This window comes from Lynx rufus, unplaced genomic scaffold (assembly GCF_022079265.1).
Source record: "Lynx rufus isolate CCGP_SWC_20201006 ecotype Redwood Valley unplaced genomic scaffold, mLynRuf1.p SCAF_4, whole genome shotgun sequence".
NCBI classification, from domain to species: domain Eukaryota; kingdom Metazoa; phylum Chordata; class Mammalia; order Carnivora; family Felidae; genus Lynx; species Lynx rufus.
In genome coordinates this window covers 140,281,963-140,306,401 of record NW_025814856.1, presented here as the reverse complement: position 1 = coordinate 140,306,401, position 24,439 = coordinate 140,281,963, and the positions used below count along the sequence as shown (strand labels likewise).

At 38.7% G+C, this 24,439-nt stretch overlaps 1 protein-coding gene across 4 annotated transcripts in view; it reads left to right on the top strand.

Annotated features, from left to right (window-relative positions):
- Positions 1 to 24,439, top strand: part of AASS (aminoadipate-semialdehyde synthase) — a 62,859-nt gene that overhangs the window by 18,915 nt on the left and 19,505 nt on the right. For all 4 annotated transcript variants that reach the window (XM_047095685.1, XM_047095687.1, XM_047095686.1 and 1 more), the window contains 10 exons: positions 56 to 202; positions 1,137 to 1,215; positions 1,343 to 1,470; positions 2,862 to 3,010; positions 4,416 to 4,538; positions 4,929 to 5,040; positions 20,306 to 20,365; positions 20,529 to 20,596; positions 23,246 to 23,367; positions 23,552 to 23,678. In XM_047095685.1, coding sequence (XP_046951641.1) covers positions 56 to 202; positions 1,137 to 1,215; positions 1,343 to 1,470; positions 2,862 to 3,010; positions 4,416 to 4,538; positions 4,929 to 5,040; positions 20,306 to 20,365; positions 20,529 to 20,596; positions 23,246 to 23,367; positions 23,552 to 23,678 — 1,115 coding nt within the window. The remainder of the gene's footprint in view (positions 1 to 55; positions 203 to 1,136; positions 1,216 to 1,342; positions 1,471 to 2,861; positions 3,011 to 4,415; positions 4,539 to 4,928; positions 5,041 to 20,305; positions 20,366 to 20,528; positions 20,597 to 23,245; positions 23,368 to 23,551; positions 23,679 to 24,439) is intronic.

Sequence of the window (24,439 nt, the reverse complement as noted above, 5' to 3'; positions counted from 1 at the left end):
CAGGTAAATGTCTCAGGATGTAGACTAATTTGAATTCGTGTGTGCTTGCTTTCAGCACATTGGCATGGCTCATAACTACAGGAACAGCAGTCAGGCTGTGCAAGCCATCCGCGATGCCGGCTATGAAATATCTCTGGGTTTGATGCCAAAGTCGATAGGGCCCTTGACATTTGTGTTCACAGGGACTGGTAATGTATCTAAGGTAACTTCTCAGATACTTCTAAGAATATCTGCTTTCTGCAAAGCAGTCAAAACTCTGAAACTAACCCAAAGGATGTGAGGATTTTAGGGATATTTTAGAGCCCTGCTTTTTGGATGAGTGGGCATTCTGTTTTTGGTACTTTTCTTACCTATGTACTTTTCCCACAGTAAGAGAGCAGTGATGGTCCAAACTCATTTTCTTTGCTCTTGGTTGACTCCACGCTGTCAGGGGTTTTGAATGCTTTTTCTTTCTAAAGGGATAAGTCATTGTTAACGGTATAAAGGTCTGTTCTTAGAGAGGTCTGTTTTACCTTTGTCACTGTGTAGTCCAAAAGTTTGGAATTGACCACAGGATGTAAACTCTTTTAAATGACTTGGGGTTTTGCCAGTAAGATTTTAGAAAGCCTAATTTAGGATTGTAATTCATACTTTCTTCCTTTTGGGGTGGTTTTGAGAAGACACTTGTGATCCCCCAGAGAAACTTGTTATTGTAAAAGAGATCTTTCAATGAAAATATTTTACAAACAGGACATCACTATTTGTATTATACTGTGAGATAGCCATCTAATTTTTTTTCCATAGGAAATATAATTCCCTCACTTGAAATAATTCTGCAGTGGAGCAAACATAAATAGGAATATTTTGTTAAGTTTTCATTTCTAAGCACCCTTGTGTCCCCTCTGGGTAACTTAAATAAAAAAAAGTAAAAGTAAAGCTCCTTCCAATTAATGCTGTTTCATTAATAAAATAAATAAAAACTGGTTTGTAGGCTGTGTGCCAGAAGCTTACCTGTACTTCTGGGTTGCAATCCTCGCTGTAGGGCAGGACAAGTGGAGCTGTGTAATTGTGGGGAAAGCGAATTGGAATCCTTGCGGGAAACCCTGTTGGCTTTTGTCCTATTGATTTTTAGATTTGTACTCATGCATTATTTATAGGGAGCCCAAGAAATCTTCAATGAGTTACCTTGTGAATATGTGGAGCCACACGAATTAAAAGAAGTTTCCCAAAATGGAGGTAAGGGGGAGGAGGATGACTGCATGTATCTTTTACTGTTTTTAACAGTTTCTGTGTTATCATATTTTATCACCATAAACCTTTATCATTTGTCACCTACTTTACTCATTTCTTTCTCTTCTGCAAGACCTGAGAAAAGTCTATGGGACGGTGTTAAGCCGCCATCATCATCTTGTCAGGAAAACAGATGGTGTGTATGATCCTGTAGAGTATGACAAATATCCTGAGCGCTACATAAGTCGTTTTAATACTGATGTGAGTATCACACTCTGCTTCTGAGTTGGTTGCTCGTAACACACTATTGTTAGGTTGTTTTCAAGGAGAAAAATTATGAATGTATATATTGTTTTTCAGTTCCCCATAATGACTCGTGACTCCTTTGGGTTGGCCTTAGGGGTTGTTGGCTTTTATTGATGTTTGGAGTGGCCTTTGCTTAAGTGGTTTTGCTGGATATGTTCTTTGCTTCGCTGTCTCTGTTTCTACTTCAGGTCTGCATGTGCCCAATAACTCTAAACCATTTCCCATGGGGTGTTGTTTTCTGTATTTATCTTGGACTAGTTAGTACTGTTGGCAAAACACAATGTCTATGAGGTTTCATCTCAACCTAGGTTTATCCCACCTATTGTCACAAATTGCACTCATAACCCCAGCCAGCTATCTTGAGGCATGGCATTGGTTACAGGGGACTAGGGTGAAACAGCTACATAAGCAAAGACCCATCCCCATTGTACAAAAAGTTACGTACAATTCAAAACCTTCTGATGGAGACACGCTGGCCTCATCATCTAAGAAAAACAATGTATTTGTGTGTTCTGTACTCAGTGGTCATGCAAAGTCCTCCTCAAAATAAACCAAAAAACCCCCAAAAATAAACCAAACAAAAAGTGCATTTACTGTGAAAAGAAATGTTTTAAATAACTTTAAGTATGTTTGAGTAACAAGATTCTAGATTCTGGTATGAAATTTAGCTGTTCTAGCATATAGAGCATGCTATAGAGAAGAACTCTTACCTATAGCTTGAGAATGCCTGAGATTTTTGAGAAACAAAAATTTTGAAACTAGTTTCAGACTGAAAAATTAAAAATCTAGTAAATTTACATCCCTCCTCTTTTCCCCAATCACAGAAGTGTTGGTGATTGGACGCATCCTAAAACTTATAATGACCTAGTTACCATGTATGTATGCATGTAGTACATTCGTCCATGGAGCTTACAGATGTTATCTGATTTAATCTTTACAGCATTCCTTTGAGGAATGGGGTACGTATTATCCCCATCTGGCAGGTAAGGAAAATAGAGCCTAGAGAAGTTGAGGTAGTGTGATGTAGATCACACTCCTGGTGGTTGAGCTGGAAATAGAGTACTAGGTCGCTTGATTCTGTCCTTTCCTTTTTCTTGGCCATGCATTACATTAGAGAACAGAAATATTAATGCATTTATGTTCACGTATTTCTCTATCATGGAATAATTCTGGGTGGGTATTTATTGTCTTCACCTCACAAAGCTACCAACGACCTGGCAAATAACAAAGTCAATTAGAAGTAACATTAAATTATTTCTCATGAACTTTACTGATAGTTCTCTTTCAGCCTACTTCGTTGAAATTCGCTATTGCCTATCTTGTTGAACTTGGCACTTGCTTTACAGATTGCACCGTATACAACTTGTTTAATTAATGGAATCTACTGGGAACAAAACACCCCTCGATTACTAACTCGCCAAGATGTCCAGAGCCTCTTGGTTCCGGGCAAGTCCTCGGTTGCTGGTGTGGAAGGCTGCCCCGCATTACCACACAAGTAAGGACTTCCCTTCAGTAATGATGGCAGTTTGTAGCAGCTGGACCCACTAGTTACGGTATCATTATAGGAGATTCATGTATCACCAGACTTGACTCTTAATGACTAGTTGTCTGCTTTATCTTACTTGATCTCTTGGCAGCATTTGACAGTTAACCTTCCTTCCCTCTTGAAACTCTCTTCCCTTAACTCCACACGAAGCTCAAAAGTAACCTCAGAAAGATCTGTGTCCCCAGCCCCGTCTCTCTCTAGTCTGTTACTTTTTTTTTCTCTGAAACTCACGATCATTTATTTTCCTGTGTTTATGATTTTTCTCCCTCCTATTAAAATTTAATCTCCTTAAGGATAGCGGCCCTATTTATCTTGGCTTCAAGTACCCAGTACGTTGCCTGACATGTATTTGCATTCAAATAATTATTAAATGTTGAGTATATAATTAATCAATAAATATTTGTGAACGCTTCATCTGCCTTGCACTCTGCTAAGCTAAAGGACAGAGAAAATATATGATTGCTACCCTCAGGCATGTAGCTGGCAAGAAGTAAATGTCAAGAGAATGCTAGGTACAATAAATAGCACAAGAATTGAGAAGAAACTGGGAACACTGGGCTCAGCAAGGCTTGAAAGGGAGGACTGAGGGGAAAGAGAATTTCAAGTGATAGGATTGGTGCCTGATAAATACGGAACCACCAAAGCACAATTTAAGGCACAGCGAGTTAAGACATTAGCTCTAGTGCAGGGTTTATAAAGGCAAGTGGTAGTTGGAGACTGGGCAGGGAATTTTTGGTCAACCACTAAAGGATTTCAAAAGCTGGGCTGAGGCTTTTGTTCTTAATTCTAGAGGTTTCCCTGTATTAACATGGAAAATTCCGTAGTAGCTCTATAAGCACAGACTCATCCCCACTGTACCAAAAGTTACCTACAATTCCAAACCTTCCGAGGGGGCACACTGACTTCACCTTATATGAAGAACAATGTATCTGTGTGTTCTGTAATCATTGGTCATGCAAAGTCCCCCTCAGAACAAACCTTGTGCCACTAAGCAGGGTGCAGACAGTGTCATCAAATATTCATAAGTTATTTAGAGCTGGCTAAATAGGTTAACTCTCACTAGGCTGTTTGCTGTGATTTCTCTAGGGAAGGGGTTTTCCACTTTGATTTTTTCTCCTCCCCCTCTTTTTCTCCTTATTTTTGTGTGTGGAGACTAAAACTCATCTTGGGAAGACTGTCTATATCCTAGAAGGATACAGTGTCCTGAACAGTGAAGTGTAGGGAAAAAAGCTGAAGAACCCAGGAAATATGTGGCATCCACACTGAAAGTTGTTCCAAGCACCTTTCACTTCTATTCATTTTTAATCTTGTTGAGAATTCCACACTTTCATCTGAGTGTTGATGTTATTTTCAGACTTGTGGCAATATGTGACATTTCAGCTGACACAGGAGGATCTATAGAGTTTATGACTGAATGTACGACGATAGAACATCCCTTTTGTATGTATGATGCAGACCAGCATATTATTCATGACAGGTAAGTTTGCTGGGGCTGCAGGTGATAAGAGACACATGATAATACATCACTTACTTACCTTGGTATAGTAGTTTAAAGTATTCAGTATTCTACATTTTTATGAAGGCTATGCAAATACCAGAGATATGCTCAAACATATTAAAAAATTTGGTAAAAAAACACAACAACATGCAAATTCAAACACTTAAATACATGCATACTATATTTAAATGGGAGATGGGTGGCTGAAGAAGGGAGGTTTTGGTTGAAAAGTCTTGTTTCTTTTCTTACACACTTTGATACCCAGCTTTAAATTATTAGGACACAAATGCCATGGTTTAGGCATCTGGGAAAGTTAGACCTTACAGATAACACTGTATACATCTGAATAAAGCATCTCGCTTCTCCTAGTGTTGAAGGCTCGGGGATTCTGATGTGTTCCATTGACAATCTGCCAGCACAGCTTCCAATTGAAGCTACAGAATACTTTGGAGACATGCTTTACCCTTACGTTGAAGAAATGGTAAGCTGACTGGCAGCATCCACAGCGATTCTGTGGCTTTCAACAGAACTGCAGCGTGGTCCTAGGGTGTCTGGTCTTCTATATCTAAGAAATCTGTTGCAAAATGGAAGGCCAGCCCTCCCTCAAAAGTATTTATAGACACTCTTTTATATATTCTGCTAGCTTGTCTCATGGGGAATAGAATTATATAACTGCCTTCATAGTGAATTATAATAGCATTTATCTTCCATTATTCATATTTTGTTAAGAAAGTGGCCTGTGGGGTAAGATTTTCCTTTTTTTCACTCTTCCTGCCGTCTAGGTCAATGCATGTGAGAACATTCTTACTGTGCTGTGATTAATAGATTTGAAAAATCAGAAATACAGAGACTTATTGGATGTTAGTCACTAATGCTTAGTTAAGTGACAGCTTTTGTTGTGGTCGTGTATTTTTCACTGTAACCAATGATCGACTGCTGAAATACCGTGCTCTCTAAATTCCCTTTTGTTTGCCAAAGATAAGCACTCTTATTTCAGTGTTTATCTTTCTTTTTTTTTTTTAAGAGAGAGAGGGAGAGTGTGCACACGAGTGGGAGAGAGAGGCAGCAGGAGAGAGAAGCTTAAGCATAGAGCCCGAGGTGGGGCTCGATCCCGCCACCCTGGGATCATGACCTGAGCCCAAATCGAGAGTCAGACACTCAACTGACTGATCCACCCAGGCACCCCCAGTATTTATTTTAAGCGTTCATACTCGCTTTCTCTGTTGAGAATTTCTATCTTTTCATACCTTATGAATGTACTGTTCTTTATCACATAGTCATAGTTAGAAAAGCCACTTTATAGTCTTTGCATCATATTTCCCAGTTTCTGGGTCAGCTTGGGGTTGAACTTTTATTGATTGTCTTTTCCCTTGAAAATGGGTCAAGTCATAGTTTCCTGGTTTTCTCCAGTTGAATAATTTTGGAGTGTGTCATGGGTGATGTGGATAGCTATGCTGTGGAGATTCTGGATCGTTACATTTCTCTTCAAAGTGTTGATTTTTTGTGTGTTTTAGCAGACATTTAATTTGGCTAGCTTTAAATTGAAAACTCTGTCTCACCTGAGGTGGGGAGTAGTTCAGATAAAAGTTCAGCTCTTTGCTTTCCTTGGGCTGCTTGACCTGCAGATGCTCAGTTTGGGGGTTATCCTGAGACTCGGAATAGGGTTCACATGAAAGTTGGACTTCGCTTTTTCCGAATCTGTGCCCTCTGCCATCCCCCCTCACATTCTGGAGGCTGTGGTTGCTCTGGGTTCCATTCCTGTTTTTAGATCAGAAAGTAGTGAGCTGGCTGCATGCTTCTATGTCTTTGCACCACGTTGCCCATCCTGGGCAGTGCCAAAGGCTGGGCAAAGGAAACTACTGTGATGGTTATTTCTTCCAAGTTTTGACGCTCCTCCAAAAACTGCCAGCTATTTTTTCATTCTCGGAAGCCCTCAAGTAGTTGGTTTTGTTTGTATTTTGTCCAGAGTTTGTAGTTGTTATCTGCAGGAGGAATGGTCCGTTAGAACTCCCCACAGGCCTAAGATGAAATGCGCCAGTCATAATACATAGAATCAACTGGACTCTAGTAGACTTTTGGAGTATGTAGAAGAGCTGTTGGTGAGCCTTTGGCTTTAATTCATCTCTTTGAATGCTTAAATTATGTGTTTTCGGTGCAACTCTTCCTCTATATGGGCCTGGTTTGTCTTGTGGATGGATTTGACTGTTAATTTCTTGAAATGTGTTTTTGTATGGCTGCTCTAATATCACTTACCACTTAAAAAAGTTGTTATAAGCCATTTTCAACTCACAAATTACTATGTTTCAAAACTTCAGTTATAAGTATATTTCCATTGGACCCTACAACAGCTTTTCATTCCTATTTGTCTTTAATCAAAATTGCCATTCATTGGGGTGCCTGGGTGAGTCAACTGAGCGTGTGACTCTTGATTTTGGCTCAGGTCACCATCTCATGATCTTGTAGGTTCGAGCCCCACATCAGGCTCTGCGCCGACAGCGTGGAGCCTGCTTAGAATTCTTTTTCCTCTCTCTCTGCCCCTCCCCTGCTCCCTCTCTCTCTGTCTCTCTCTGTCTTTCAAAATAAATAAATAAACATTAAAAATATATTCATCCAGTAGAGTTGATCTCATATAGATACTAGGAGAAAAGCAAGCCAGTTTGATGAATTCCCGGTAAAGTGTGATTCAGGGTTAGCCTATGTACTTGATGGGGGATAAGTACATTGATTAAATATAATTTTTATTAAAGAACAATATATATTTTTACATTATATAATAGCATGAAAATTAAAGTGTCACATATAAGTGATACATAAGTATACAGCATGTTAAATTACCACAAAGACACCCATGTGAACACTATGTAGATTAAAAAAAAAGCAATGTTAGCATTCCAGAAATCCCCTTATACCCCTCCCTCTACTGTCCCAGCTCTCCTTTCAAAAGATAACTACTATTGGGGTGCCTGGGTGGCTCAGTCAGTTGAGCTTCCGACTTCGGCTCAGGTCATGATCTCACGGTCTGTGAGTTCGAGACCCGTGTCAGGCTCTGTGCTGACAGCTCAGAGCCTGGAGCCTGCTTCAGATTCTGTGTCCCCTTCTCTCTCTGCCCCATCCCTGCTTGTGCTCTGTCTCTCTCTGTCTTTCAAAAATGAATAAATGTTAAAAAAAAATTTTATTTAAAAAAATTTTTTTTAACGTTTATTTATTTTTGAGACAGAGAGAGACAGAGCATGAACAGGGGAGGGGCAGAGAGAGAGGGAGACACAGAATCTGAAACAGGCTCCAGGCTCTGAGCTGTCAGCACAGAGCCAGACACGGGGCTCGAACTCACAGACCGTGAGATCATAACCTGAGCTGCAGTTGGACGCTTAACCGACCAAGCCACCCAGGCGCCCCCAAAAAAATTAAAAAAAAAGATACCTACTATCTTGACTTGTATGTAGGGATTAGTTTTGCCTTTTGGGGGGAATATTTTATTTTATTTTATTTTATTTTTAATTTTTTTAATGTTTATTTATTTTTGAGACAGAGAGAGACAGAGCATGAACGGGGGAGGGTCAGAGAGAGGGAGACACAGAATCCGAAACAGGCTCCAGGCTCCGAGCTGTCAGCACAGAGCCCGACGCGGGGCTCGAACTCACAGACTGCGAGATCATGACCTGAGCCGAAGTCGGCCGCCCAACCGACTGAGCCACCCAGGCGCCCCAATTTTATTTTATTTTTTGACAGTATTCATCAAAGTTTAAACTCACTTCTGATAATTCCATTAAACTTCTTGGATTTGTTTATGTTCTTTGTTTTTTTTCTTGGTTTTCAGTAAATTCTTATCACTTAATATGCATGTTTTTTATTTTTATTTTTTAAATTTTTTTATTTATTTTGACAGAGAGAGAGAGAGAGAGGAGATGCATGAGTGGGGGAGGGGCAGAGAGAGAGAGGGAGAGAGAGAATACCAAGCAGGCTCTACATTGTCAGTGCAGAGCCAAACATGGGGCTCGATCCCAAGAACCATGAGATCATGATCTGAGCCAAAACCAAGAGTTGGGTGCTTAACCGACTGAGCCACCCAGGTGTCCCTGCATGTTTATTTTTAATTGAATGCTGGATATTGTGTATGTAAAATTGTAGAGATGATTTGAGGCTCTTTGGATGTTGTGTAATTTTCTCCAGAGAAGATTTCCTTTGTTTCTGGCAGGGAGAAAATCACCTCAGTTCAGTGACAGAAGGGGAAAGCCAGGCTTTAGATGTTTAGAAATCTGATGTCTTTCAATTCATCATTTATTTGAAAATGCAGTCTTTCAGGATCCCAAATGAAAATCTGGCATTGACTGGGGTCCCCTTCAGCAGAACTGAAACTTCAATTTTTATTACAATATTATTTAAAGTTGGCCAAAAGCTCTTCCCAGTTTCTCTGCATCCCAGCCGCCACTTCCACATTGGCAACTACACCCATGGAAAGTGGTGACAGATGCCAGACTCATCACTTTGGGCTTCCGTCCCCAGAATTATGGTGCAGCAAGTCTTACCTATCTTAAATTTTTTTTTTAATTTTAACTTCAGTATAGTTAACATGTAATAGTATATTATTTCATGTGTACAATGTAGTGATTCAACAATTCTAAACATTACTCAGTGCTCGTTTTGGTAAGTGTACCCTTAATCCTATTGACCTATCTCATACATCCCTTCACCCACCTTCCCCCTGGTAAGCATCTGTTTGTTCTTTATATTTAAGAGTTTATTTTTTGGTTTGTCTCCTTTTTTCCTTTGTTTGCTTGATTCCACATATGAGGAAAACCATGTGGTATTTGTCTTTCTCTGACTGACTTATTTTGCTTAGCACTATATTCTTTGATTCCATCCATGTTGTTGCAAATGACGGGATTTCATTCTTTTTTTAAAAAATTATTTATTATTTTTGAGAGAGAGAGAGAGCACACAAGCAGGGGGAGGGGCAGAGAGAGAGAGAGAGAGAGATACAGAGGATCTGAAGCAGGTTCTGTGCTAACAGCAGCCAGCCTGATGCGAAGCTTGAACTCACCAACTGCGAGATCATGACCTGAGCCGAAGTCAGATGCTCAATCGACTGAGCCACCCAGGCACCCAAGGATTTCATTCTTTTTTATGACTGAGTAAAATTTCAGAGTGTGTGTGTGTGTGTGTGTGTGTGTGTGTGTGTGTGTATACACCACACTTTTTTTATCCATTCGTCTATTAATGGATGTATGGGCTGCTTCCATGATTTGTCTATTATAAATAATGCTGCAATAAACATAGGGGTGCGTATATCTTTTCAAATTAGTGGTGTCATATTCTTTGGGTAAATACCCAGTAGTGGAATTACTGGATCATATGGTAGTTTTATTTTTAATTTTCTGAGAAACCTCCGTACTGTTTTCCACAGTGGCTGCTCCAGTTTGCAATCCCATCAACAGTAACAGTGCGCAAGTGTTCCTTTTTCTCCACACCCTTCCCAGAATTTGTTGTTTCTTGTGTTTATGATTTTAGCCATTCTGACAGGTGTAAGGTGATATCTCATTGCAGTTTTGATTTGCATTCCCCTGATGATGAGTGATGTTGAGCATCTTTTCATGTGTCATGTTGACCTTCTGTATATCTTCTTTGGAGAAACGTCTGTTCATGTCTTCTGCCCATTTTTAATTGGATTATTTATTTGTTTGTTTTGGTGTTGAGTTATATAGTTCTTTATATATTTTGAATACTAAGCCTTTATAAGATAATGTCATTTGCAAATATCTTCTCCCATTCAGTAGGTTGCCTTTTAGTTCTGTTGATTGTTTCCTTTGCTGTGTAGAAATTTTTGTTTTGATGTAGTCCCAATAGTTTATTTTTGCTTTTGTTTCCCTTGCCTTAGAAGACTTATCTATAAAAATGTTGCTATGGCCAGTGTTGGAAAAATTACTACCTGTGCTGTCTTCTAGGATTTTTGAGCTTTAGGGTATTACATGTACGTCCTTAGTGCATTTTGAGTTTATTTTTGTGTATGATGTAAGAAAGTGGTCCATTTTCATTATTTTGCATATAGCTGTCTCCAGAAACCGTTTGTTGAAAAGGCTGTCTTTTTCCCATTGGATATTCTTTCCTGCTTTGTCAAAGATTAATTGACTATAAGATTACGGGTTTCTTTCTGGGCTCTCTATTTTGTTCTGTTGATCTGTGTGTCTTTTTTTGTGCCAATACCTTACTGTTTTGATGACAACAGCTTTGTAGTGTAACTTGAAATCTGGGATTATCATACCCCTAGTTTTGGTTTTCTTTTTTAAGATTGTTTTGGCTATTTGGGGTCTTTTGTGGTTCCATAAAAATTTTAGTATTGTTTGTTCTACTTTTATGAAAAATACTATTGGTATTTTGATAAGGATTGCATTAAACCTATAGATTGCTTGGGATAGTATGGACATTTTAATAATATTTGTTCTTCCAGTTCATGAGCATGAAATATCTTTCCATTTGTTTGTGCCATCTTCAATTTCTTTCATCAATGTTTTCTAGTTTTCATAGTACACGTCTTTCACCTCCTAGCTTATTGCTAAGTTTAATAATAAACTCCTAAGCAGTAATAAACTCCTAAGTTTATTGCTAGATATTTTATTCTTTTTGGTGCAAAGGTAAGTGGGATTTCTTAATTTCTGTTTCTGCTGCTTCATTATTAGTATATTGAAATGCAGTGGATTTGTGTACATTGATTTTGCATCCCATGACCTTACTGAATTCATGTGTCAGTTCTAGTAGTTTCTTGGTGGAGTCTCTAGAGTTTTCTATATATAGTATCATGTCATCTGCAAATAGTAAAAGTTTTGCTTCTTCCTTTCTAATTTAGATGGCTTTTATCCCTTTTTCTTATCTCATTACTGTGGCTAAGACTTCCAGTACGATGTTAAATAAAGATGGAGAAAGTGGACATCTTTGTCTTGCTCCCAACCTTAGGGAAAAGCTCTCATTTTCCCCCCATTGAGTGTGATGTTAGCTGTGGGTTTTTCATATAGGGCCTTTATTTTGTTGAGGTATGTTCCCTCTAAACTTATCTTGTTAAGGGTTTTTATAATCAATGGATGTTGTACTTTGTCATATGTTTTCCTGCATCTATTGAAATATTCATATGATTTTTATCTTTTCTTTTGTTGATGTGATGTAGCACACCGATTTGCAAATATTGAACCAAGCTTGCATCCCAGAAACAAATCCCACTTGATCATGGTGAATGATTTTTTAAAATATATTTTGGATTTTATTTGCTAATACTTTGTTGAGGATTTTTAAATCTATTTTCATCAGGGATATTGGCCTGTAGTTTGGTTTTTTGTTTTGTTTTTTTTTGTAGTGTGTTTATCTAGTTTTAGTATCAGGGTAATGCTGGCCTCATAGAATCAACCTAGAAGCTGTACTTCCCCTTTTATTTTTTGGAATAGTTTGAGAAGACTATAGGTATTGACTCTTCTTTAAATGTTTGGTAGAATTCACCTGTGAAGCCATCTTATCTTGGACTTCTGTTTGTTGGGAGTTTTTTGATTACTTATTCAATTTCATTGCTGATAATTGGTCTGTTCAAATTTTCTGTTGCTTCCTGATTCAATTTTGGGAAGTTATATGTTCCCAAGAATTTATCCATTTCTTATAGTTTGTCTATTTGTTGGCATATAATTTTTCATAATATTCTTTTAGTCATTTGTATTTTGTGTTGGTTGTTATTTCTCCTCTTTTATTTCTGATTTTGTTTATTTGAGTCCTCTCTGTTTGTTTCTCTCTCTCTCTGGGTTTTTTTTTTTTTTTTTTTTGGATGAGTCTGGTTAAAATTTTGTTGGTGTTTTCAAAGAACTAGTTCCTGGTTTCATTGTTCTGTTCTATTGTTTGTTGTGTTTTTGTTTGTTTGTTTCTATTTTGTTTGTTTCTGCTCTAGTATTTATTATTTCTTTCCTTCTACTGGTTTTGGGTCTTGTTTATTGTTCTTTTTCTAGTTCCTCTGAGATTTGAGATTTTTCTATTTGAGATTTTTCTTGCTTCTTGGTATAGGCCTATATTGTTATAAACTTCCTTCTTAGAACAGCTTATGTTGCATCTCAAAGATTTTGGACCATTGTGTTTGCATTTTAATTTGTCTTCATGTATTTTTTTTTGAGAGAGAGAGAGAGATAGAGACAGAGAGACAGAGAGAGAGACAGAGAGCGAGTAGAGGAGATGCAGAGAGAGAAAGAGACACAGAATCCAAAGCAGGCTCCAGGCTCTGAGCACAATGCAGGGCTCGAACTCACAAACTGCAAGGTCATGACCTGAGCCAGAGTCAGATGCTCAGACTGAGCCACCCAGGCGCCCCTGTCTCTGTGTACTTTTTTATTTTCTCTTTGATTTCTTCTTTGAGCTATTCATTGTTTAGCAGCTTTTTATGTAATGTCCATGCATTTGTGGTCTTTCCAGATTTTTTTCTTGTGGTTGATTTCTAGTTTCATAGTGTTGTGGTCAGAAAAGATACATGGTATGAATGTGATCTTTTTGAATTTGTTGAGATTGTTTTGTGGCCTAATTAATATGTGATCTATTCTGGAGAATGTCCCATGTGCACTTGAAAATAATGTGTATTATGCTATTTTAGGATGGAATGGTCTGAACATATCTGTTAGATCCATCTGGTCCAATGTGTCATTCAGACACTGTTTCCTTGTTGAATTTCTGTTTGGATGATCTACTCATTGATGTAATTGGATGTTGAAGTCCCCTACTGTTGTTGTATGACTATCAATTATTTCCTTTATGTTTGTTATTAACTGCTCTATGTATTTGGGTATTCCTATGTTGGGTGCATACATATTTATAATTGTTATATTTTCTTGTTGTATTGTTTTCTGAATGATTATATAGTGTCCTTCTTTGTCCCTTGTTACAGTCTTTGTTTTAAAGTCTTTGCTGTTCAATATAAGTATTGTTATCCCAGTTTTCACATCTGTTTGCATGATAAATTTTGTATTTCTTCACTTTCAGTCTGCATGTGTCTTTAGGTCTGATGTGAGTCTCTTATGGGCAGTGTATAGATGGATCTTGCTTTTTTATCCATTCTGTCACCATATGTCTTTTGATTGGAGCAAATAATCCATTTACATTCAAAGTAATTATTTATGGGTATGTATTTATTGCTATTTTGTTGTTTTATGGTTGTTTTTGAGGATCTTCTCTATTTTTTTTCTTCTTTTGCTCTTGTCTTTAATGGCTAGTTGACTTTTCCTAGTGATATATTTGGGTTCTTTGTGTTTTATTTTTTTGCATATCTATTACTGATTTTTGATTTGTGGTTTTTACTTAGTTTGTATATAACATCTTCTGTGTATGTCAGTCTATATTAAGATGATGCCCACTTAAGTTTGAACCCATTCTTTACCCCTTTCTCTCCCACATTTTAGGTATATGGTGTCATGCTTTACATCCTTTTATTTTGTGATTTCCTTGACTGATTTTTATAGATATACTTAATTTTTCTGCTTTTGTGCTTCCTACTTTTCTTACTCCCACTTATGTTCTTTCCTTTCCACTCAAAGAGGCTCCTTTAATATTTCCTGTAGGGCTGGTTTGGTGATCATGAATTCCTTCACTTTTATTTATTTTAAAATGTTTATTTATTTTGAGAGAGAGAGAGCATGAGTGGGGAAGGGACAGAGACAGAGGTAGAGAGAGAATCCTAAGCAGGTTCCGTGTTCAGTGCAGAGCCTGATGTGGGGCTCAATTTCACAACTGTGAGATCATGACCTGAGCTGAAATCAAGAGTCAGATGTTTAACTAACTGAGCCACCCAGGCCTCTCAGAATTCCTTTACCTTTAGTTTGTCTGAGAAACTCTTTATCTCTACTTCTATTGTGAACTATAGACTTGCTGGATAGAGAATTCTTGGCAGAAGGTTTTTTTTCTTTCATTACTTTGATTATATCATGCCACTGTCTTCTGGCCTACAAAGTTTCTTCTTCTTTTTTTTTTTTTAACTTTTTAAATGTTTATTTATTTGAGAGAGAGAGAGAGAGAGAAAGCGTGAGTGGGGGAGGAGCAGAGAGAGAGGGAGACACAGAATCTGAAGCAGGCTCCAGGCTCTGAGCTGTCAGCACAGAGCCCAACACAGGACTTGAACCCATAAACCATGAGATTATGACCTGAGCTGAAGTCGGACACTTAACCAACTGAGCCACCCGGGCAGCCTTGGCCTACAAAGTTTCTGGTGAAAAATCTGCTGATAGCTTTATAAGGTTTCCATTGTATGTAAATGTTTTCTTTTCTCTTGCTGCTTGTAAAATTCTCTCTTTGGCACTACTTTTTGCCATTTTAATTATATGTGGTTTTGTGTGGATCTCCTTGGGTTGATTTTGTTGGGGGCTTTCTATGCCTCTTGGATCTAGATTTCAGTTTCCTTCCTTGAGATTAGAGAAGTTTTAAGCTATTCTTCAAATAAACGTTCTGCTCCCCTTTTCTGTCTCTTCTTCTGGGATCCCTATAATGCAGATGCATTACAATTGATTGTGTAGCTGAGTTCCCTAAGTCTATTTTCATTTTGTATTATTATTTTTCTCTTATCTGCTTATTATTTTTCTCTTAGCTTATAGATAACAATCAAGCTGATTGTTATCTGTCCTCCAGATCCCTGATATTTTCTTCTGCTTTCTCTAGACCACTATTTATTCCATCTAGTGTATTTAAAATTTTTTTTAATGTTTATTTATTTTTGAGACAGAGAGAGACAGAGCATGAGCAGGGGAAGAACAGAGACGGGGGGGGGGGACACAGAATCTGAAGCAGAGACAGGCTGTGAGCTGTCAGCACAGACCCCAATGCAGGACTTGAACTCACAGACTGCAAGATCATGACCTGAGCCAAAGTCGGATGCTCAACTGACTGAGCCACCCAGGCGCTTCTCCATCTAGTGTATTTTAAATTTCAATTATTGAGTTCTTCACCTCTGATTTGTTCTTTTTTATGTTTTCTCTTTGTTAAGGGTCTCACTGAGGCCCTCCACTCTTTTCTCAAGTCCAGTGAGTATCTTTGTGGCCATTAGTCTAAAGTCTCCTTAGGCATATTACTCATTTCTGTTTCACTTAGGTTATCCTGTTCTGGTTTTATCCTGTTCTTTCATCTGAGACATATTACTCTATCTCCTCATTTTGTCTAACTCTCTGTGTCTGTTTTTATGTGTTAGGAAAGTCAGCTACATCTCTTGCTTTTGAAAGTAGTGGCCTTATGAAGAAGAGATCCTGTAGGGCCCTGTAGTGCAATGTCCCCTGTTGCCCAGAACCTGGCGCTTCACGGATGTCTCCTGTGTGTGCTGCGTGCACTCTGCTGTTGTGGCTCAGCAGCTTTTTCCTTTAGTCCAGTTGTCTGCAATGGCTCTCTTTGCCTGTTTTGGGCAAGGTTTGATCCCTGTGACGTTAGTAGGTTTGTCTGGGGCTGCCTTAAGCTGGAGTTAGGTCAGACCTGGCTTTTGCCATAGATGTAGTAGCACTGAGGTGCAGTTTGCTTTCCCTGTTTTGTCTCCTGGGAAGCTTTTATAAGTGGGTGGGGCCTGCAGTCAGATCAGCTATCTGCCCCCAACCCACTGCTGTGCCTGCAGTCTGACTAGTATGTGTGGTTCATTTTCTTTCTCCCTGAGTACGCATCACTTTGGAGTACTGCTGGTCTGTCAGGGCTGCTTGCACCCTGCCAAGCTTGTGGCACTGCTTTGGATGGACTCAGACCAAGAGTGTATTGGAAGGGGTGGATCTGCAGAAGCCCGATGTGTCAGATGTGGGGTGTTAGCAAGGCTTGCACAGGTCTTCTGTGGAGTAGACATTCAGCTGAAGCTGGGCTTGAGGGGGTGTGTCTGCAGGGGAACACTTGGGTGGGGCACACTATTAGCAAGATAGGTAGGAGCGTATGTGCTATGCTGCTTTCAGCTGGTGGCCCGGTGTTTAGCCTGGGGGGTGGGGCAGGGAAATTGCACAGGCCAGCTCCTTCATTCCTAGAGAAGTCTTTCTTGGATCCTTGTCTCTCCAGCTCGCACTCTGAGATTAGTAAACAAATCTTCCTCCGATATACCCCAGGCGATTTTCAGACTGCTGCTTCTATGCTGTGTCTCACTCGAGCTTTTTGTTGTGCTGTCTCTTTAAGGGTAGGGACTCAGTTTCATCTTGCCTTCCAGGCTCTCCCAGAGCCAAACCAACAGATTTTTAAAGTTCCAGGTTTTAAGTCCTGGTGCTTGTAAGAACCTGTGAAATTTGGCCTCTCTGTTTTTCAAAACCAAATGTTACTGGGATTCATCTTTTCTGTGTGGGCTCCCAGTGTGAGAGTCTGTTTCTCTCCCCTCTCTGTGCCTGTGTTGTCCCTCCCTCCTGTGGAAAGTTCTGCAGGTCCCTGTGTCTCAGCCCTTCCCACCCTCTTTGATGTGGCCTCTTTTCATTTAGCTGTGGAGAGTTTGTTCTGCCAGTCTACAAGTCGTTTTCTGGGTTATTTGAACTGATGTGTTCGTTATCTAGTTGTATCTGTGGGAAAAGGTGAGCTTAGGATCCTCCTATTCTGCTGTCTTCCCAGAAAAAAAATTTTCTTTATCTATCCTTTGAAGCCAAAAATTGAGGCTTTTCATGTTTTACCTGGTTTTACTCAATGGGAGGATTGGTCTGAAAAGATCTAATTCACCCTTGTTTAGAAGGGAAATGTCCAAAAAAAAAAAAAAAAAAGAGGTAAGAGTGGAAGAGAGCCAAAGCATAAGAGAGTCTTAAAAACTGAGAACAAACTGAGGGTTGATGGGGGTGGGAGGGAGGGAAGGGTGGGTGATGGGTATTGAGGAGGGCACCTTTTGGGATGAGCACTGGGTGTTGTATGGAAACCAATTTGAAGATAAACTTCATATATTGAAAAATAAATAAATAAAAAATAAAGGCATTGTATTATGAAAAAAAATAGAAGGGAAATGTCCATTTAAAACGATGATATGTTTTTGCTTACTAAATGAGCAGTTTGATAGTCTCTTAGGCAACGTGACAAAGTTAAAAATATCTGACAGTGAGGTGTTGGAGAGTTTTGGTCAGACTGAGGCAGGTGATATTGCCTATGACTAAGCCGGCTTCTCTAAATTGTCACATATTTTTCCTTTTATAGATCACAATAGTCTTCCAGACAGTGTGGTGGGATTCTCTTAGGGGCATCTATCTCAGCATTACATATAAGCAGTGGACATTTGTGAAAATGTATGGCTATTTATTGTAGTCTTGATTTGTGTGTATCTGCTTACCACTAAAAAATGAAGTATTTTGTCTCTGTTCTCATCTGATAACTGTATTGGAGCTGTATTTTCCTTTTTGACATAAGATTCACACCCTGTGGCATTGCAGGGCACAGGCTATCATTTTGAGCCAATAGAAAAGTTTGTTTCGCTTGAATTAATTAGATAGTTATTGTCTGCTGGAACAAGGCACACATATGGTTGAAGAAAATGAAAATATACCTTCTGACCTATAGTAAGATGAGGTCCAGGAAGGGAATGAGATAAGTGCGCAACGCTGCCATAAAGTGGAATATGACAATCATTAGAAAAATGTTAATGGAGTTGTGGAGGGTGAAGCTCTGTCCTGTTGGGTAAAGCAAGAAAGGTTTTATGAAAGAGGTGACATTTGAGCTGGCTCTTGGTAGATGTATAGGATCTGCTCGTTTGCATGGGAATGGGAGGCATACTATCTGATGGAGACAGGAGAGCAAAGGTGGGAGTTAATTTGACAGAGGGTTTCTGTGAGCTGTCAAGTCTGACAAAGTAAAAGGAGTATGTTGGTTCCATATTGCAAAGGGTCTTAACACCAGGATAAATAGCTTGAAATTAATTTAGGAGAGAGTGATGAGCTCTCAAAGGTGGCATATGTAAAAGTGACAAGGCATACCATATGCTTTAGGACCCTTGTGCTTGTAGTTCTGTCATGATTGAATTCTAGCAAGGAAGGCAGTTAATATAATAATTCAGCAAGCAGCCTTTTGTTGTCTTTTAGGTTTGCCCTTCTGTAGGTGGACTCAAGACACTTAGTTCATTTTCTTGGAAAAAATCCATAATGATTATTGCATGTATCCACTAATATATTTATTGAATATTTACCATTGTATTGCACAGGCAAGATGCCAAAGTGCAGTTCTTACCTTCAAGGTGTGCTTCGGGGCAGATTTTGATTAAGGCTTCACAGAGGAGGCAGTTCTTCAGCTATATCTTGGAGGACGAAGAGTAAGAATTCCATGTAGAAGAATAGCATGTGAGACATCCACCTGGTATAGAGGCATGGGAAAGCTGATGTAGATAAGCAGCTCCACACTGTTAATAGGACTTGAGTTTTGAGTATGAGACAAAAGGGAGAATTGAGGTCGGAGAGGCAGACTATAGAGAGTCTTGGAAGCCGTATAGGGAGCTAGAGACTTTATCCTGAGGGTATCGAAAAGCTAGTAAATGATTTCAAATAGACACAGAAGAAATGGTCACATTTTTGTTTTAGAGTGAAGGTAAATGGAAGGCGAGAGGTGGGAGGTAGTTCCCATGGTCTCAGTAAGGCCTAAGTAAGGCTGTAGAGTTAGAGATAAACAGTAGAGAAAATGAAGATACTAAAGAGTTCAGTGGTTTAGCCATATGCCAAGTGAAATTCAAATCTCGTCTTATTTACTAATGGCTCCTGGCCTGCAGGCAGGGCTGGTAGGTGGAGCAGTCAGCCTGACGGGGAGTGCTCCATAGGTGCCTGGGCAGAAGAAGCAGCGGGAGGACTGCAGGTATCCCAATTCCATGAGCTTCCCCAAAGGTGCCCTGCCTTACAGATATATATATCTTTTTTTTTTAAATGCCTGTATCCCAGGGATAGCCTAAGTGTCATATGTTTTAGATACATGAAAGTAGTTTTGATATTTATTTTAATACAGTAAACAAATATTCTTCTGCCAGTATCTGGTAGGTACATTTTTGTCTTTTCTTAGCTGGGTGAGTGCTCTAGACTTTAACCTAAAAGGATAAGGAGGGAATGGTTGTCTCACTGATCCTATGGCCCTGGCCATCAGAAGCAATAAAACTAACTTATATGACCTCTACCCCTTGGCAGTCTACTCAGGAGTTGGATATCTTGGAAGAAAGGAGGAGGATTAGAAGGATGCTGGGGTGTTAATATGAGAGATGTGGCTTTTGTTGTTGGCCATCTGACTCATTCTTGTGAGATTAATGGGAAGACTGGGTGACTTTTTGAGGTCTACTTGGTCAAGCCATTTTCCCTGACACTTTTGAAATTCTGATGTGCTTATACATAGAACTAATCTTGGTGTGAGGTAGACTCCCTATTGCAGGGTTGGGGACTTTTTGTCTGGAAGACCCATTCTCTCTTCTGATAGAACAATGTCCTATCCTTTGGGATAGGATACAGGCCTTCTGAGTGGGGACAATGGCTGCACAGCTTGTGGTGATGTTTGTAGCATGTTCAATATGACACATCTAACTGGAGGGGAAGGATAAACTACTTTGTGTTTTCCACAAGCAAAGATGATTATAATCAAATTTTAGTTTTAAAATTGGAACTTGTACTGAAATAGTATGTTCTTGGGGGGCACAATCCATTGCCTGTAGATCTCTATTACCAATTATTTATATTCAGTGCTCCTTAGAAAACTTTTCTAACTTATTTTTTCCTTTGACTAATATTTTAATATGTAAACAAACACCAAGAATCCTTCTTTGCAATGTCATTTATCTCTTACCCATCTCATTTTTCTTTCAGATATTATCAGATGCAACACAGCCTCTTGAAAGTCAGAATTTTTCTCCAGTGGTGCGGGACGTAAGTTATAATAGTTTCTTTCCATGAATGTATTTTTTCCACTACCTTCCTCTCTCCCTCTCTTCCGTACTCTCTCCATCTTTGTTCTCTGTCAGTCATAAGCCCATGTTTGTGGGTCTAAAATATGGACACTAAAGAAATGTCTTGTGTCATACACATTTAGGCAGTGATTACATCCAACGGTACATTGCCTGATAAATATAAATATATCCAGAAACTCCGAGAGAACAGGTAAGCATTATTCTTATCTTGGATTTGTTGAGTATTTTTAAATGTTTCTATGTGAGTTCACGATACTAGGCTTATACAGTTTTGAAAATGTCTTTAAGTATAGGAAATCCAAACTAAGTGACTAGCTGAAACCAGTGGGAATTATTTTCCTCTGAACATCATTTTGGTTTTCTAATCTCCTGCGTTGACTTGTATGTAAGCAAGTAAAGTCCAAAAAGTTCTCCTTTGGGTAGCATCTTGTTCTTTCTCTAGAATTTTGCATAGTGTTATGTCTCAGGTGTTTTCTCAAAGAACATAAGCACACTAACCTTTTTTGTGGTATTTTCAGTCTGGTTTCTAGTTGAGGATTTGGACTCTGTTTCGTTTAGTATGATGTTTAGATAAGTGGGCTCTTATTTAGAAATTAACAGAAGTAGTGAAGAAAGAAAATGGTGAGAGGTCAGTTTTCCCTGGGGATTCTTCTTAGGAGGAAGATGCCAAACAGTAATGTGGTAAATCTACCCAAGAGAATAGTCCTCTTAGAAAAGTACTCAGCTAAGGTCCTTGTTTCTTTAATTGATTTTACTCTTCAGAATTTGAAAACATTGACATTTCTTTGGAATGTTCTGGTCCTCTTCAGCTGATTGCACTTGATTTGTGTTTATATCTGCTCCACTGGTCTATTCACATCTAACAAAATAACCCATGCACTGAATTCTCAGGAGAGACCAGAGTGGAAAAATTAAAAAGAAACAAACTGCCTTAGCTTCTTTCTCAGTTCTTCTATCTATAAGAAATAAAGAGATCTGCTAGGATCAAGTATACTACTCCTGTGCTTGTCCATCTGTGTTAGTTTTCTAATAGTTACTTTTTATGTGTCAATGAAATATTCTGGCATAAGATAGCAAGAGTGATTTTTTTTAAGTGGCTAGCACTATAGGCCCATGGGAGAGTTTCTTAGAGAGGAAACTTCACATGTGTTAATTTTTCATAACTCTCTGTATTTTTTGATTCTTATCTGCTGATGATCTCTTATATTGCTAATCCTAATAACATGTCTAACATGACCAGTCACAATGATGTTTTCACTGTTACACTGTTCTTGTAGCAGCAAGTCTGCTAGGACTTCCTGCCCTCCTTCCTAATGGAATATTCTGTCAGGAAACTGATAATGAAGATTGTATTTTGAAAGGAAATTTAAGTTATCTTAAATATCTTCCTTATTCGAATGTTCTCTTCATCACTTAGCACCATGACTATTAACCTGGAGTCTTTGAGGTTGCCCATGGGGTGGACAGTATTAAAATGTAGGAACAAGTTTTAAAAAATGTATTTTGAACATTTTATTTTTAGGCATCAAAAGTGTAATTTATTTACATAGACTATAGAAAGTGTTGTTAGAAAGGATATACAATAACCAAATTACTAGTTCCCTTCTAGGGGTTGAAATGGATGGGGACAGAGGTTAAAGTAGAATCACCTCATCAGTAACATGAGTGTTGGGGTGAAGAGGGGCAGGGACATTTTGTATTTAAATTTATTTGTATTCATGGAGTGCCTGAGTGGTTCAGTTGGTTGAGTGTCTGTCTAACTCTTGATTTTGGCTCAGGTCGTGGTCTCACAGTTCATGGGATCAAGCCCCGCATCAGGCTTAGCACTGGCAACAGAGAGCCTGCTTGGGATTCTCTCTCTCTCCCTCTCTCTCTTCCCCTCCTCCCTGCAACCTGCTCGTGCATACACGTACACACTCCCTCTCTCAAAATGAATAAATAAGCATTAAAAGATACATTTATTTGTATTCACTTATAATTAACGGAAAGGTTAAAGTTTGAGAGACAGCTTGACCTAAAAGATGCCAACAGCAGAGCCTTCTGCTTACATCTCTGGCACAAAGCCATTTCCATGGTCTTACACTGGTATCTGGGAGTTTGACTCAACAGAGTTTTAATGAATATCTTCCATATTTAAGACAAAATTTGTTGAGCATTACTGGGTTTATAAAGATGAACAAGACAGTCACGGTCTTGGAGGTCATAATTTGTAGGAAAGACAGAGAGTTAATCTTACAGGAAGGGACAAATTCCAACAGAATGAACTGTTCAGGCGTTAAAATCCTGCCTCGTAACTCATCTTAGGTTTTTACATTTAACCCATGGCATTTGTGATTTCAAAACTATGGTTTTAATTGTTTTCAAGCGACCCTAATGATAAATGACAAGCAATGCCTAATATGGCTAATAATAATCTCCTTCTCAGATTGTTGTCTCCTCAGATTGTTGTGAGGAGGAAATAGGGTTTCTGATGTAAAGCCCCTGGCATGGTTTTAAATCATGTCCCCTGGAAGGATAAAGTGTGAAACCAGGTTACTCAGTTGTGAGTAAGCCAGGCAGTGGTCCAGAATCACACCTCAGTAGTGGTTGGGAATTCGTGAAAGTTCATGGACAGTCACTTCAGAGAGGTCAGGGTCTGTTGTTCATCACACAAAATCTAAAATAATTAATGGAAAATGTTGGTATAAGGAACTCCTTTTGAGGTTCTTGTTGTAAGAAATGTGGGAAAAATTATCATTTCACAGTCTAAGATTTGGTTTGTTTTGGGGACAGAAAGATTTTGCTTTTTAAATTTCTTTTGTTGTTAAAATTTTCTCTTCCTCCCCTCTTTTATTTATAGGGAGCTTGCTCAATCACTTTCAATGGGCACCAAGAAAAAGGTCTTGGTTCTTGGATCTGGTTATGTATCTGAGCCTGTACTGGAATATCTGTCAAGAGATGACAGTATACAAATAACAGTAGGTAAATAGCCCTAAGTTTTAGAGCAGAAGACGAAAAACTGATTTCAAAACGTGCTTACTCTGAATTTCAGATGACCATCTTGTTTCTAAACTTTGAGAAATTCTTTTTGGAGCTGTTAAAATGTGTTTTACTCTCTGATTAGTGAAAGGAAATCTAAAGTTGGACTTTTATATTCTTGAAATAGGCTCTGATATGAAGAACCAAACTGAACAGTTAGGCAAGAAATATAATATTAATCCTGTTAGCATGGACATTAGTAAACAAGAAGAGAAATTGAGCTCCTTGGTGGCAAAACAGGACCTTGTCATCAGGTTAGTATCTAGGTAGAGAAGATGGCCATATATTTTGTTGTTATTTCTCTTTTTTCTTATTTTCTCTTTCTCTGCTCTAAGTAAACTTTCAAATGAAGTGTGTACCCAGATATGACCAAATCATAAGTGTATAGTTCAATGAATTTTCACAGTGAACACACTTTGTAACCATCATTAACATCCAAGCACAGAGCAACAGTACCCCAGAAGCCACCCATGTGTCCCTTTCCATTATTAGCCCTATCCCCCAAGGGTAAGCACTATCATGGCTTCTCATGTACATTAGTTCTTGCTAGCTTTCAACTTTGTATAGTTGGAACCACTCAGTCTGTCCTCATTTGTGGCTGCCTTCTTTCTTTAACACTGTGATTGTGAGAGTTGTTTGTGTTGTTGCTTATAATTATAGTTTATTCATTTTCATTGCTATGTAACATTCCATTGTGTGAATATACCATTATTATCCATTTGACTGTTGATGGGTGTTTAGATTGCTTCTGGAATTTGGCTATTATGAATTGTGTTGCTGTGAACATTTCAGTATTTGTCTTTTGATTGCCATATGTATACATTTCTATTGGAAATCTATCTAAAAGTGGAGCTGCTGGGTCAGAGGTCTTCATGTTTCATTTATTTTGGTGGCCATTTTATCCTTTGAACTTATAAAGTTTAAGTGAACATAAGTAGGTTCTCTAGCCTTATGACCATTTTTAGTCTTATCATAGGAACAGATCTTGAAATATAGCTTTTATTACTGATAAAAA